At 48.7% G+C, this 13,202-nt stretch overlaps 1 protein-coding gene across 9 annotated transcripts in view; it reads left to right on the top strand.

The window, feature by feature from the left end:
* Nucleotides 1-13,202, top strand: part of IL16 (interleukin 16) — a 116,336-nt gene that overhangs the window by 80,611 nt on the left and 22,523 nt on the right. For 7 of the 9 annotated variants that reach the window (XR_004348445.1, XM_032622599.1, XM_032622594.1 and 4 more), the window contains 5 exons: nucleotides 1,363-1,477; nucleotides 6,320-6,393; nucleotides 7,611-7,830; nucleotides 10,742-10,859; nucleotides 13,041-13,173. Coding sequence is in view for 8 of the 9 variants with exons in the window: in XM_032622599.1 (XP_032478490.1) it covers nucleotides 1,363-1,477; nucleotides 6,320-6,393; nucleotides 7,611-7,830; nucleotides 10,742-10,859; nucleotides 13,041-13,173 (660 nt within the window). In the remaining variant the exon portion in view is untranslated. Of the gene's footprint in view, nucleotides 1-1,362; nucleotides 1,478-6,319; nucleotides 6,394-7,610; nucleotides 7,831-9,972; nucleotides 10,004-10,741; nucleotides 10,860-13,040; nucleotides 13,174-13,202 lie in introns of those variants that run through there. The other 2 variants (XM_032622596.1, XM_032622602.1) reach the window with 2 other exon arrangements.

Raw genomic sequence — 13,202 nt, forward strand, 5'->3', positions numbered from 1 at the left:
AAGTTTGGGTCTAGAGCAATTATTTCAGCCAGGAAGAAGTTGGGCGCCCATACAGGGAGCCCGGAAGCTGCCCTACCTCTCATTTTCCTACCCCCATGCTGCTCCTGGACACCGTTGCTCTTTCCCATCCTGGAACACCCACACCTTCACCAGAAGCTCACACCAGCACCCTGTCCGCACAGCTTTCCTGTCTGGCCCCTGCTCGCCAGGCTCCCTTAGGGTCTTGAAGGTGCCTGCCTGGCCTGCCACCTCTGTGATGCTGGGCCGAGCAGCTGCTGGCCTCGGAGAAATTGCCCAGGCGCGGTGATGCTGTTACTTGGCAGCCATCACTTGGAGGGGTCTTCCTGGGAGCCAAGTTGCTTACTGCTTCCTGGCACGCTTGCAAGCTGAATCCAAAGGCCCGGCCTCTAGCTGGCTTTCGTGCCTTCTGTCTATAACATATGTTTCCCGAGCACCTGCATCCAGAGAGCAGACACTGACAAATGAGATGCGTTCACCACCTCCGGGGAGCTCACAGTCTCCAGAGGAATCCATTGCGACCCAAGCTAAGCCTTCTTGAGAAGAAGGGTGCTCTCAGTCATCAACCAAATAAAGCAGGCTGTGTGTGCACCTCCTTTGCTGCTCTCTGGGTCTGCCTAGGTGGTTGTCCTAACTCACTGCAGGTCTACAGGCAAAGCTGGACCCGCCCGCCTTTCTCTTCCTGCCGTCTGTCGACCTCACTCACGTCTTTCTCTTGCTTCCCCGGCCTCTGGCCTCCTCTCTGCTGCCACCTGGCAGCTCCTGACCTCGTGGTACTGCAGGGGCAGGAGGGAGAGCACAGGACTGTAGTAAATTCCTTGAAAAGGGGAAGGGTGGGATGCAGAACAGAAGGGGAATGAACAGCTTTTGGTAGGAGAAGAGATGTTTCTTCCATTGTCAGCTGCTGCTTTTACGATTATTGGTGTTGGTGTGTTAGTTCTGGTTGCTGGATGTCTTAGTTAATATTCAAACACAACGCTGTGAGTTTGGCAATGTCAGCATCATTTTCCAAGGGGGTAAATTGAAGCTCAGAGACAGGAAGTGATCTGCCCAGAATTGCTAGTCAGAGGGGCAGAGCCAGGGTACTTGCTAGTCTCCATTCAGACTCCCCCTGTGTGGGGAACATCAGACTCATGAGAAAGCTCCAGACACGACACAGCCCAGCGTGGCCTTGAAGTTACCACTTTTCCCATTCCTCTGTTAGGTCCCGAGACCTCTAAAACCAAGGGCACCCCCCTCCTCCCTGAGTCCTCTGTTCAGGGCTGGGGCAGGACCTCAGGACAAGGCAGCCCAGTGAATGGCATGGAACATTCCGAAATCTGACCTTCTCCTCTTCTTTCCCAGGGCCTGGGCTTCAGCATCGTTGGAGGAAAGGACAGCATTTATGGCCCCATTGGAATTTACGTTAAAACCATCTTTGCGGGGGGAGCAGCAGCCGCCGACGGAAGGCTACAGGAAGGTAGATTTCCCGGCCTTCACTAGATGATGTTGGTGGAATCAAAAGCAGAATCACTAGGCTACCAGTAGAAGCTACTGGGGAAGTGACATGTGTCTTGAGCCTTCAGAATCCAGCTTGCGTGGATTCGGGGGTCTGCGGGCCCCGATGGCTCCGTCAGGCCTGGCACATTGGCTGGGTGTGTTTGCACACTCAGTCTCGTTCCTGTTACTGGCCTGGGGCAGAAGACACCTTCCATCCCTCTTACGCCTTTGCTTGTCAAGGCCCCTCTGCGTTGCTGGCAGCCATCGACATCCCCTTTGTTTCGTTTTCTCTGCCCTCCCCAGCCCACAGACACGGGGAACCAGGCCCAGGGCTTCCAGTGAGTCCTCTGTGAGCCTGCCCCGTTCTGGCCTCTAGGAATACAGAGGATTATCAGATAGGTTCCCTCTACTGAGGAGCTCAGGATCCGCCCAACTGCCGCCCCTCCCCTTCTGCCCACCCTACTCCCATCCACTACCTCCCTCCAGCTTTTTCATCTCTTCCAGGGAGGGAAGCCCCTGGCCATCCTGAGAGGAAGGGGCCCAGGGCGCTGAGGTGTCCCCTGAGTGTCCCTCCCTATCCCCTTGTCCTGGAGGGGAGGGTTTTCTCCCCACCCCCAATCCTACCCCACAGTCACGTGTAGGCTTGGCCCCAGGAAATCTCCCGGTTTTAACTGGGAGGCAAAATTCTGGGGCAGGTAGTCAGGGAGCAGAGGTAAGATGCTGCAGGCCTGACACTGGGCTACAGGTGGATCTTTAAAGAGAAGTGATTTCACAACCTTCTTACCTTCTCTGTCAGGCCAGTTTCTGTAAGCTCTGCTGCGAGCCAAACCACCTTTAATAACCTAACTTGTTCAGGGCAGGGTTGACCAGCTACAGCCCGCAGGCCACATCTGGCCCACTGCCTATTTTTATAAGGCTCACGAAGGAAGAAGAGTTTTCATGTCTCTTAAACGGCTGAAAAAAAGTCCAAAGAAGTTTGGATTCTTTTGTGAAAATTAAATTCAAATTCCAGCCTCCTTAGAAAAGCTTTATTGGTACACGGCCATGCTCGCTCATTGACCTCTCGTCTATGGTTGCTTTTGTGCAGTGTTGAGTAGTCTCGACAGAAAGCATGTGGCCTGCGAAGCTTAAAATATTTACTATCTGGCTCTTTATAGAGAAAGTTTGCCAACTCTAACATTATGTGTATGGATTTTATTGTATGGGCAGTGGGGAGCATTTGAAGCTTTTTATGATTTGGGAGGGACCAGCCAGGACCAGGGTTTTTAGTTGATTCAGGAAGCCGAGTGTAAGATGAAGTGGGCTGGCTAGACACCAGAAGCAGTAAAACGAGTTCAGAGGCTATTTTAAGAGCCAGGCTCCAGCTCTTAAGGGTCTGCCCTGAGGCTGTAACCCTGGGAGGAGAAAGATGCTGATGGGGGAAACAAGGGCTTCTGGGGAGGTGGCAAATGAGATCAGAGAACACGTGAAGGCGTCTGATCTTAGTAAACTAGAGAACGATGATGAATTATATATAACAGGAGGTGGAGGAAGGGTAGCAAAAGAAGGCAAACGAGGGTATTTAGGTTTGAGCGGCAGAGCGGAGTGAGGTCTCCAGGTGAGCACTAGGTGGCGCTGTCCAGCAGGCGAATGAAAATTTGGGTTCCAGTTCAGGAAGGGAATAAGTGTTGAATGTAGATTTTTAGGGTCATTTGGAAAATAGCTGAAGTTATAGCGTGGATGCAGGAAGCAGGGAAGAGAGGAGAGAGAAGAGGGCCGAGGCAAGGCTTGAGGGGGATAGCTAAATCAAGAGGCACGCAGAGGAGTCATTGAGAGAAAGGAAGGAAAGTGGGATCAGAATCTTGAGATGGGCGGGTCTGCTTCCTTATCTTCTGTACTTTTCTGTGTTTGACTAAGAGGTGGAGGAGGAATTGAAGTGGCCAGAAGAGAGAAGCCTGCCCAAGCCAAGCTTCATTCTGTTTCTTTCTGGGTATTTGTCTCGCTTAGTTAATAGTGATCGTAAGAATTCGGTGAAAAGGACGCTCAGCTAGTCTGCAGTCCTTGATTCTAGCCTCAAATAATTGACCAAGTTGCCTTTTGTAACTTCTTTCAAAAGTGAAGTTTTAGAATACGCCCTTGAATTCCCCGGGAGATCCGTCAGTTGCAACAAAAGTTTGGTGTCAAGATCAAGGCTAAGAATGTTTTATTTGTATTCCCTTTGCAAACAAATGATTGTGTAAGATTTATAAGGCAAAACCGAGGCTATTCACCTTCCACCAGATATGGCCAAATAAGGCTGAGGACTCTCTGGAGGGCCCAGAGTATGTGGCCCCCTTGGGATGGACATTCTAACAATCTGAAGACAAGTTGAGCCTCTTGTGTCATAAAGAATGGACGTTTCTGAAGTGTGTTCTTTGTAGATCCTGCCTTCAGCAAGTACTTAGTTATATTTTGATTATTTTTAATTTGTCGGTTGTCACACCTCAACTTGGAATCTCATAAGGACAAGGACCGAGCCTTTTATTTTTCTTGTCTAGTTTTAGCAACGTAACAGATTAAGCTGATTTGAATATGCTTCCCACCCCTTTATTGTCATAGACACAAGTTGGCTAAAACAGCACATCGGAACTCTAAAGAAAGAAGTGGAAACACCCAGCTTCTAAGAAACAAAGAAACCACTTTAAGCGTGACATTCCCAGGAGTTGATGACGTGATAGCACAGGGAGCTGCTTACTGGGCCTAAGGCCCAGGGGCTGGGATTCGATGCTCACACAGGAGCAGGAGAGGTGGTCTTGGGCCCTGGGAACCTCTGAGAACCTGTAGAAAGCCTTCATACTAAAGAGCTGCCCTCATGAAAGGCCAGCAAGCCCAGGGAAGCAACAAGGAAACGTAATTTTGTCCTTGGCCCTTGGGTGGGGAAAAGACATCTCGCTGGAGAAAATGAAGAGCCAAACCCGTGTCAGGGTGAGTGTGCAACCTCAGCCGTCAGCCCTTGCAGCTCAGGACTCCCAAGCTGAGGAGCTAACGTTACTACTGGTCCTGAACCAGTCCTGAGACCCCGGGGTGCCTGCTGGAAATAAAGGAAAAAAATAGAAGTAGCCACCTGAGGGGTGTGGGAATTCCACAGAAAAACAAGCTCCCCTTAAAAATGAGTTGAGGGCCTCCCTGGTGGCGCAGTGGTTGGGAGTCCGCCTGCCGATGCAGGGGACACGGGTTTGTGCCCCGGTCCAGGAGGATCCCACATGCCGCGGAGCAGCTGGGCCCGTGAGCCATAGCCGCTGAGCCTGCGTGTCCGGAGCCTGTGCTCCGCAACGGGAGAGGCCGCAACAGTGAGAGGCCCGTGTACCGCAAAAAAAAAAAAAAAAAAAATTAAGAGAAGGAATAGAAAAACAATAAGGAAACAACAGAACACAATGAAAAAATAGATGGATGTGAAAAAAATAACTTTTAGAAATTAAAAAAAAGCAAAGTCATTGAAAGAAAAAAAATAAACCTCAACGGATGGGTTAAACAGTAGATAAATGCAGCTGTAAGGAGAATTTGTGATCTGGAAATTATCCAGTAGGCCACACAGAACAATAGAGAAGCAAAAGATGAGCCCTAGAGAAACATGCAGAATAGGTTGAGATGGTCCAAAATAATCTAATGGGAATTCTAGAAAGAAAGAATAGAGTGAAAGAGGGAAAGCGATAGGCGATGAGATCGTGGTTAAGAATTTTCCAGAATTATCCAGAATTTTCCAGAATTATGCAAACTTCAGTATGAGGTAGCACCCTAATACATCCTAGTGAAGCTTCAGACTATCAAAGACAAAAAATATATATATATTAAAAACAACCAGAGAAAAATGATGGATTCTCTACCGTGGGACCGTAATTAAGTGACAGCAGATTCACCCAATAGCACGCAGGCCAGAAACCCGTGTAAAAAATAATGTTTGCATCTGAATTTCCCAGCACAGTGTTGAATACAGAGACAGTGCTCTTTGTTTATGTATTGAATAGATGGAATGAATAGGAGAAAGTGGTTTTCCATCCCCATGAAAATGGATCTCTGGATACAGAAAAATTTCTTCTCTTAGGTGTATAGGAGGAAAAAGCTCTAAGTCCTAACTTTTTACCATATGAACTTTGGACTTCTCTGAGCTCACTTTCCTCTTCTGTAACTTGGGACCTACACTGCATTCTGGAAACATCACATCCAACCCACATTTACTGGGCACTGTGGAGGCCTCAGCCAGAATTGGCCCTGAGGATTACAGCATCTGATGTAACAAAGCCCCTTCCCCAGGGAGAGACTTTCACAGTTCATCGATGACCACCGGGGTGACAAGGGCTGTGAGAGTGGTAGGTTCTGGGTGCCACGAGAGTGCAAAGTCAGCAGAGACCAAGCGATTAAGAAGTGGTAGGTGAAGAAGGTAGGAGATGTACATTTTAGTTCAGAAGATGGCACGGAAACAAGCATGGAACTGCACAGACCACTGTGGGAAAGGCAGGTGTGTGGCATCAGGAAATGGTCCAGGGGAGCGAATGGCATGAGGGGCTGAGAGGCAGGAGAGAAAGAGGTGAAACCCAGAGGTGGGCAGGGAGCCGATTGGGCCAGGCCTTGTGTGCCTGGCTAAGGACCCTGGATCTCACCCTGGAAAGTAAGCAGTGCCAGAGAAGGCCCAGCACTGCTGCCTTGCCCACCTCCCAGGGGGAGAGCCCTGAATGAGATGTTCTCTGTGATGCTTTGTACATCTCACAGAAACCTGGACGGGGGGTGGGGGCACTAGAGTTTAAGGGATAACGCCTCCTGATTGGGCAAAACTCTTCTCAGCTACAATTTCTCCCTCTCCCAACAGGTGATGAAATTCTGGAACTCAACGGGGAATCGATGGCTGGACTCACACATCAGGACGCTTTGCAGAAGTTCAAGGTGACCATTTATTATCAATATATGGCCAAACTCTGGGGCCTTCAGACAAAGGAAGCAAGTTCCCAGCATCACCCTCCTTCCTTCAAACCTACAAATTCCAAATGTGGGCTCCTTTACGTGGGGCACCTTGCTGACACTCATCTAGGCACATTGTTCAAAAAAGGCCTTACTCTGAAAATAATAGTGTAATCAGGACTGTTGTCGGGGGCTGCATCAACTATTTGAGGTTTATAGAACGGTTTTATTTTATTTTATTTCTTTATTGGAGTATAATTGCTTCACCACGTTGTGTTAGTTTCTGCTGTACAATGAAGTGAATCAGCTATACGTATACATCTCTCCCCTCCCTCTTGGACCTCCCTCCCACCTCCCCCCCCATCCCACCCATCTAGGTCATCACAGAGCACCGAGCTGAGCTCCCTGTGCTATATAGCAGGTTCCCACTAGCTATCTGTTTTACACATGGTAGTGTATATATGTCAATCCTAATCTCCTAATTCATCTCCCCCTCCCCTTCCCCCCTCGTGTCCACATGTCCGTTCTCTATGTCTGCATCTCTATTCCTGCCCTACAAATAGGTTCGTCAGTATCATTTTTCTAGCTTCCACATATATGTGTTAATGTACGATATTTGTTTTTCTCTCTCTGGCTTACTTCACTCTGTATGACAGACTCTAGGTCCATTCGCATCTCTACAAATGACCCAGTTTCGTTCCTTTTTATGGCTGAGTAGTAGTCCACTGTATATATGTACCACATCATTACCCATTCCTCTGTCGTTGGACATTTAGGTTGTTTCCATGTCCTGGCTATTCTAAATAGTGCTGCATTGAACACTGGGGTACACATGTCCTTTTGAATTATGGTTTTCTCAAGGTGTAACGTTCTATGTATTTATATTACAATCTTTAAAGTTTTGAAGACAGTCACTGAAAGATATTTTTTGAGTCTCCATCTAGTTAGTTCAATTCAAGACTCCATCTCTTTGGCATATATATACTTCGTATATAAGATGTCATATCCGTATCCAGACATACAAATATATGTCATGTATATGTATACACACATTTCTGTATCTCACACACACACACGCACACACCCGCATGTGGCAACATTTCTTTAAAAAGCATTCTACTGTTGTTCCCCACAAAGACCCGGGTACTTGCCCTTGCCCCGAGCTGCTGCTGGAAGCCGTGGCCCTCTCTCTTTCCTTCCAGCAAGCCAAAAAGGGGCTCCTCGCCCTCACGGTGAGGACCCGCCTGACGGCCCCCCACTCCCTGAGCGGCAGTCGCCTGTCCCCCCCACTGTGCCGCTCCCTGAGCTCCAGCACCTGTGTCACCAAGGACTGCAACTCCTTCATCCTGGAAAGCCCTGAAGCGCCCGCCAGCAGCACCAAGCCCAACTACAGGATCCTGGTGGAGGTGTCCCTGAAGAAAGGTAGGCTGGCCTCCTGGGAGCCCCGCTGTCTTCCTCCGCCCTCTGCCTGGGCCTCCCTCCACTGAGCTATCTCCCAGACTTTCTTTGGCTGGAAACAGGCCCGGGCATTGTCCTTTAGCAGATTTTATGGCTGCTGTTTGGCCCCAAGGTCTAGGGCTCTGTTTGTTAACAGAAGCCCGGGACACACCATCCGAATTCAGTCAACATGTCCCAGTGCAGTGGATAAAATAAAACAAAAGGAAGCAAACACAAATCACACACACACACACTAGACCAGGAGTTGTAGCTCCACAGCTAATCTGCTAAGAGACCTTGGGCAGGTCACTTGCCCTCTCTGGGACTCTTGTTTTCTCATGTGTGCCAGAAAATTGAGATCCTCTCAAGCTCAGACATTTGGGGATCAGCATCTAGTCCCTTCACACACACACACCCCCCACCAAGGGTGGATGCTAACTGCAGGGGGCTCGGCAACCCCCTGCCAGATTGCAGCTAGGCTGAGACCTGGAGAATGAAGAGGAGGCAGCTCCCGCAAAGGGACCAGCTCAGCTTGTACGGACAGAGGGAAAGCCAGTGTGGCTGCAGCGAGGTGGGCAGACTGAGAAGTGGTGTTGGAGCACCTGGCAGAGGCAAAGAGAGAGACCCTGTGGGACTTTGCTGCTAGATTCTCTTCTAATTGCAATTGGGAGTCCTTGAGGGATTTCTAAGCACAGGCATAATCAGCTTAGGGTTTAAAAGAAACATCTCCTAGGCATCTCTGTAGAGAATGGCCTATAATGTGACAAAAATGGAGGCTTGGGAACCAGTTGCAGCCATTGGATCAGAGAGGATGAGAACGGTAGGTGAAGACGGGTGGGTGGCTTTGAGATCTGTTGTAGAAGAAGAATGAGGAATGAAGAGGGTAGCTGGCGGGCAGCCTGAGGACTCAGACATCCCTGAGCCCCCAAGCCTGGCATGAATACTAGGCACAGGTCAGTACGTGCTGGCACACGCCAGCAGCTGTGTCCAGGACTCGCGGCGTGAGTTCACTGAGCAGGCGCAAGACATGGGGAAGACACGGCTCTCTTCCTTCCCCTGGTGGGCTCCGTGGTCCCTGGCCTTGGGGTGGTGTTTCCTCTGATCACTGGCATCAGAAATACCATAGGCAGGGTTTTTGTTGGATTGCCGTATGTATATGACACAGCTTCTTAATCTCTACCCCCAGAGATTTCTCTTCCACAGTACTAAAAGAGAGGCCCAGGGATCTATAACTTTTATATAAGTACCCCAGGCAATTCTGATGCCCGCAGGGCTTAAGAACTCTCACTCTGGTCAGGAAACCTGATCTCAGCAAAGGGCTCTGACCTTTGTTTGTGGGCCATATCACAGCCAAAATTCTTCATCCATCAAACAGGGTTGCTAACAGTTGCCCATGGCAACCCTCCTGGGACGTTGGGAGGACCAGCATCAGAGGTGAAAATACCCACAACCGTGCTTTGTAAACCACAGGTGCCAGGAGCAAACCACAAGAAGGTCTTTCTCCTACTCCCTGGCCACTCCATCTGGTCCTTCTTACCGGCTACCCCTCATTTTCCAGTCCTTTTGATGCTGGCCAGCCCCAGGCCCTCCTCTCCCACACACTCTGGGGGACCCATCCAGCCCCATGGTCCTAACACCACCACCTCCACGTTGATACTTTCAAACTTCCACTCAGCCTTCTCTGCTGGGTTCCAGATTCATCTACCCAATTATCTACTCCCCATGTCTCCTTGGCTACTTCATAGGCATCTCAAGAGTGACTGGGGCAAAACTGCACACCTGGTCGCCATCCTCGTGATTCTGGTCCTCCATAGGCGTCCTGTTTTGGTGAACCGAATCATCACCCACCCAGTTACTCAAGCCAAAAAGTCTCAGACTTCTTCAAGCTAAAAACATCTCTATGAGTTATCTTCATTTTAATTTATGAAATCCCCATATTGAATCCATCAGCAAGTCTGTCTTCAGGATGCGTTCTGTGTATATCCATCTCTCTCCCATTTCACTAGCGGTAAAGTCCAAGTCACCACTGCTGGGTGAAGAGTAGCCTCCTAACTGATCTCCTTGTTCCCATTCTTGCTTGACCCCTCATAGCTCTTTCTTTTCCCAGCGGCCGGTCATATTGGGGAAAATAGAAATTAGCCCATGTCACTTCCTGCTCGTAAGTTTCCCATGGCATTCCTTCTCAGTGGAGAAGAGCATCCTTTCACTGACACATCCTTGTTGACAAGGTTCCATTTAAGCTGACCCTTGCCTCCCTGTCCTGAATCCTCTCATACCACTCTCCCCGTGATGGGCTACATTCTGGCCACACTGGCCTCCTTTTTGGTCCCGCAGCATGGCCTGCTTCCTTTCACCTTGGGCCTTTGCATTAGCTGTCACCTCTTTTGGGAATGCCCCCATCACCCCATCCCTGGTTCCTTCTTGTCATTCGTATTTTAGCCTAAATGTTGCCCTCTCTGAGCCCTAAAGAGGTCATCCTCTTGTGTTCTAGTGCATTCCCTATTAATTCTCTGCCTAATACTTACCACCCCCCTGACAACTTCCTCCCTCCTTCCTTCTTTCCCTCCCTCCCTCCCTCCCTCCTTCCCTTTCTCCCTCCCTTTTCCTTTTGTTCCTTCCTTCCTTCCTCCCTCCCTCCTACTCTCTCTCCCTTCCTTCCTTCTTTCCTTCCCTTTCCTTACTTGACCTTAGCATCCTCACCTGCCTTGGTCACTAGCTGCTGACCCTAGAGCAGTGCCTACTCACAGTGTTGCTCCATAAGCATGGGTGGAATGAATGCATTAATGAATAGGAGACACCAACTAACCCAGGACAGGTTTGGCACCTAATAGACTAGTGCATCCCTGGGAAAGCTCAGTCACCAGTCCCCCCACCCCCATCCCATTCTGCCTTCCAGAGGCTGGCGTTGGGCTGGGAATCGGCCTGTGCAGCGTCCCCTATTTCCAGTGCATCTCTGGCATTTTCATTCACACGCTCTCTCCGGGATCCGTGGCACATCTGGACGGACGACTCCGGTATGTCCTGATTTCTGTTTTTGAAAAGACCCCTGATTTACAGAGGAGGGAAGGAATTCCTTAGTGCATCAGACTGACTGGGAGATGAGATATTTAGAATGATCCAGGGATAGCTCAGAGCCTTTGTCCTCAAAGTGTGGTCCCTGGACCAGCGGCATTGAAATCACTTGGGAGTTCCTTAGAAATGCAGAATCCCAGGGCCCTCCCCAACCCACTGAAGTAGAACCTACATTTCAACTAGATCCCTGGGAATTTGTATGCACGTTGCAGTGTAAGAGACATTGTCTCAGAGAATATCAGTCCGAAACAGAAAACATGAAGTTAAACATACTTTAATTCAGATGTAAATAATACAGACTGTAGAGTGACATAAATAGGAGCTTCGAGGAGGTTTACCTGTGGAGTCAGTCTGTATGGAAAAAGAAGCTTACTCATCAAATCAGTAGTATTAACTCCATTTCTTGTAGCATAAACAGAGTATTTTCGGGCATTCCACATATATCTTTTTCCGAATAACTTCTAAGAGAAGTAAAAATCTAAATTTTATTTTCAACAAGGGATCTGAGTTTGGTAATTACATATTTTTTTTTTTGTAATTACATTTTATTCCAGTTTAACTTGTTACAGTACGTTATACTCAGTCCAACACTCGTGTGTGGTATAGCTTCTCTCCTATAGCGTAAGAAGATATATGCTATATATTTATATGTGTCCCAGATCGTATATCTTCATGTATATCTTCTCTACTGGGCTTAGGTTTTGCTGAATCAGGAGAGTTTTGCCATATGTTAAAATGTTTTCCTATCATTGTAGTATTGGGGTTGGCTAAAAAGTTCGTTGGGGTTTTTCCATAAGATGTTATGGAAAAACCCGAACGAACTTTTTGGCCAAGCCCATATACGTAAGCCCTGCTTAGGGTGGTATCTTGATGGAGCTTCTGAATTAGAGGTGGGCTTGCTGCTGTCATGGGCAGGAGGGTGACAGCTGACTTGCTGAGCTGCTGTGCTGTTACCTGGGACCGAGTGGCTCAGTCAGAGTGATGGCCTTAGTCCTAATATCTTTAGACAGAGTCTTCCCTCCTGGACCTGCAGCTGGGTAGGGACTGTTTTGGAAGCTTCCACTTTCCTTGGCATCAGGTGCTGTGTGGTCTTCAGTTACCTCAGTGAAAATGTGTACTTTCTTAGCAAGAAGGAGAAAGGGAACTAACTCAGAGACAGAAACGTAGAAGGAAGGGGCAGCCAACAGAGGCAGGAGGAAGTGTGAAATCAGCCACAGGAGACCTGAGTTCCAATCCTGGCCCTGCTGATAACCAGCTAGGGCAGAGGAGGGCAAATGGGGGCCCACCATCTGTTGTTTTTGTTAAATAAAGTTTTATTGAAACAAAGCCATGCTTACTCATTTACATATTGTCTAAGGCTGCTATTTTTAGGCTATGACATCAGAGTTGCACCGTTGCCACACAGACGGCACGGCCTGCAAAGCCTAAAATATTTACTATTTGGTACTTTCCAGAAAAAGTCTTTTAATCCCTAAGTGACGTCTTCTTGAGGAGATAATGTCACCCTCTCTGCCTCATTTTCCCCACGTATGAAGCAAGAGGATTGGATTGTACAAAATCCTCTGTGTATCGATGCAACCTTATTTTTTCTACCTCATTTTTTCCCCCATTTCCCGCCTTACAAGAATGAACTCCACTGCCTTCCCTCTTTATTTCTTTTTGCAAGAACCTTGGCTGCCCCCCACCCCCATCCAGTTATTTCTTCTTTACCTTTTAGCACGTCCCATCTGCTCTTCCTGTTAAACATTCTGCACATGGGAACATTGAAGCCCCAAGAGAGATGTGAGCAGTTCAATTGTGGTTAATTGGTTAATCCATTACATCGGTTAAACGACGCCCTCCATCTCGATCGAGCTTAAGTTAAATGGAAAGGGCAGAAAAAAGTTACAAACTTCCGTGAATGTTGCCCCACACTCGGTATGCATTGTCTCCCACTTTGTGGTCATGCATGAAGTGGGTGTGCGATATGTCACTTTGGTCGGCCCTGTACTGAGTTTCAGTCGGGAGGCGAAGGAGGTCTCCTTATTGCTGTGAATTTGAGGTCTCATCACACAGCCCAGGCAGGACTGGGACCTCGGGGAAGCACACGTCCTGCTGATGGCTTCCTGTTGATGCCTCTGCAGGTGTGGCGATGAACTGGTGGAAATCAACGACTCCCCCGTACACTGCATGACGCTCAACGAAGTCTACGCCATCCTGAGTCACTGTAACCCGGGTCCAGTCCCCATCATGGTTAGCCGACATCCGGACCCACAGGTGACACCCTGCTGGGCATCCTCTTCTTC

The sequence above is a fragment of the Phocoena sinus genome, chromosome 2 (assembly GCF_008692025.1).
Source record: "Phocoena sinus isolate mPhoSin1 chromosome 2, mPhoSin1.pri, whole genome shotgun sequence".
NCBI lineage: Eukaryota > Metazoa > Chordata > Mammalia > Artiodactyla > Phocoenidae > Phocoena > Phocoena sinus.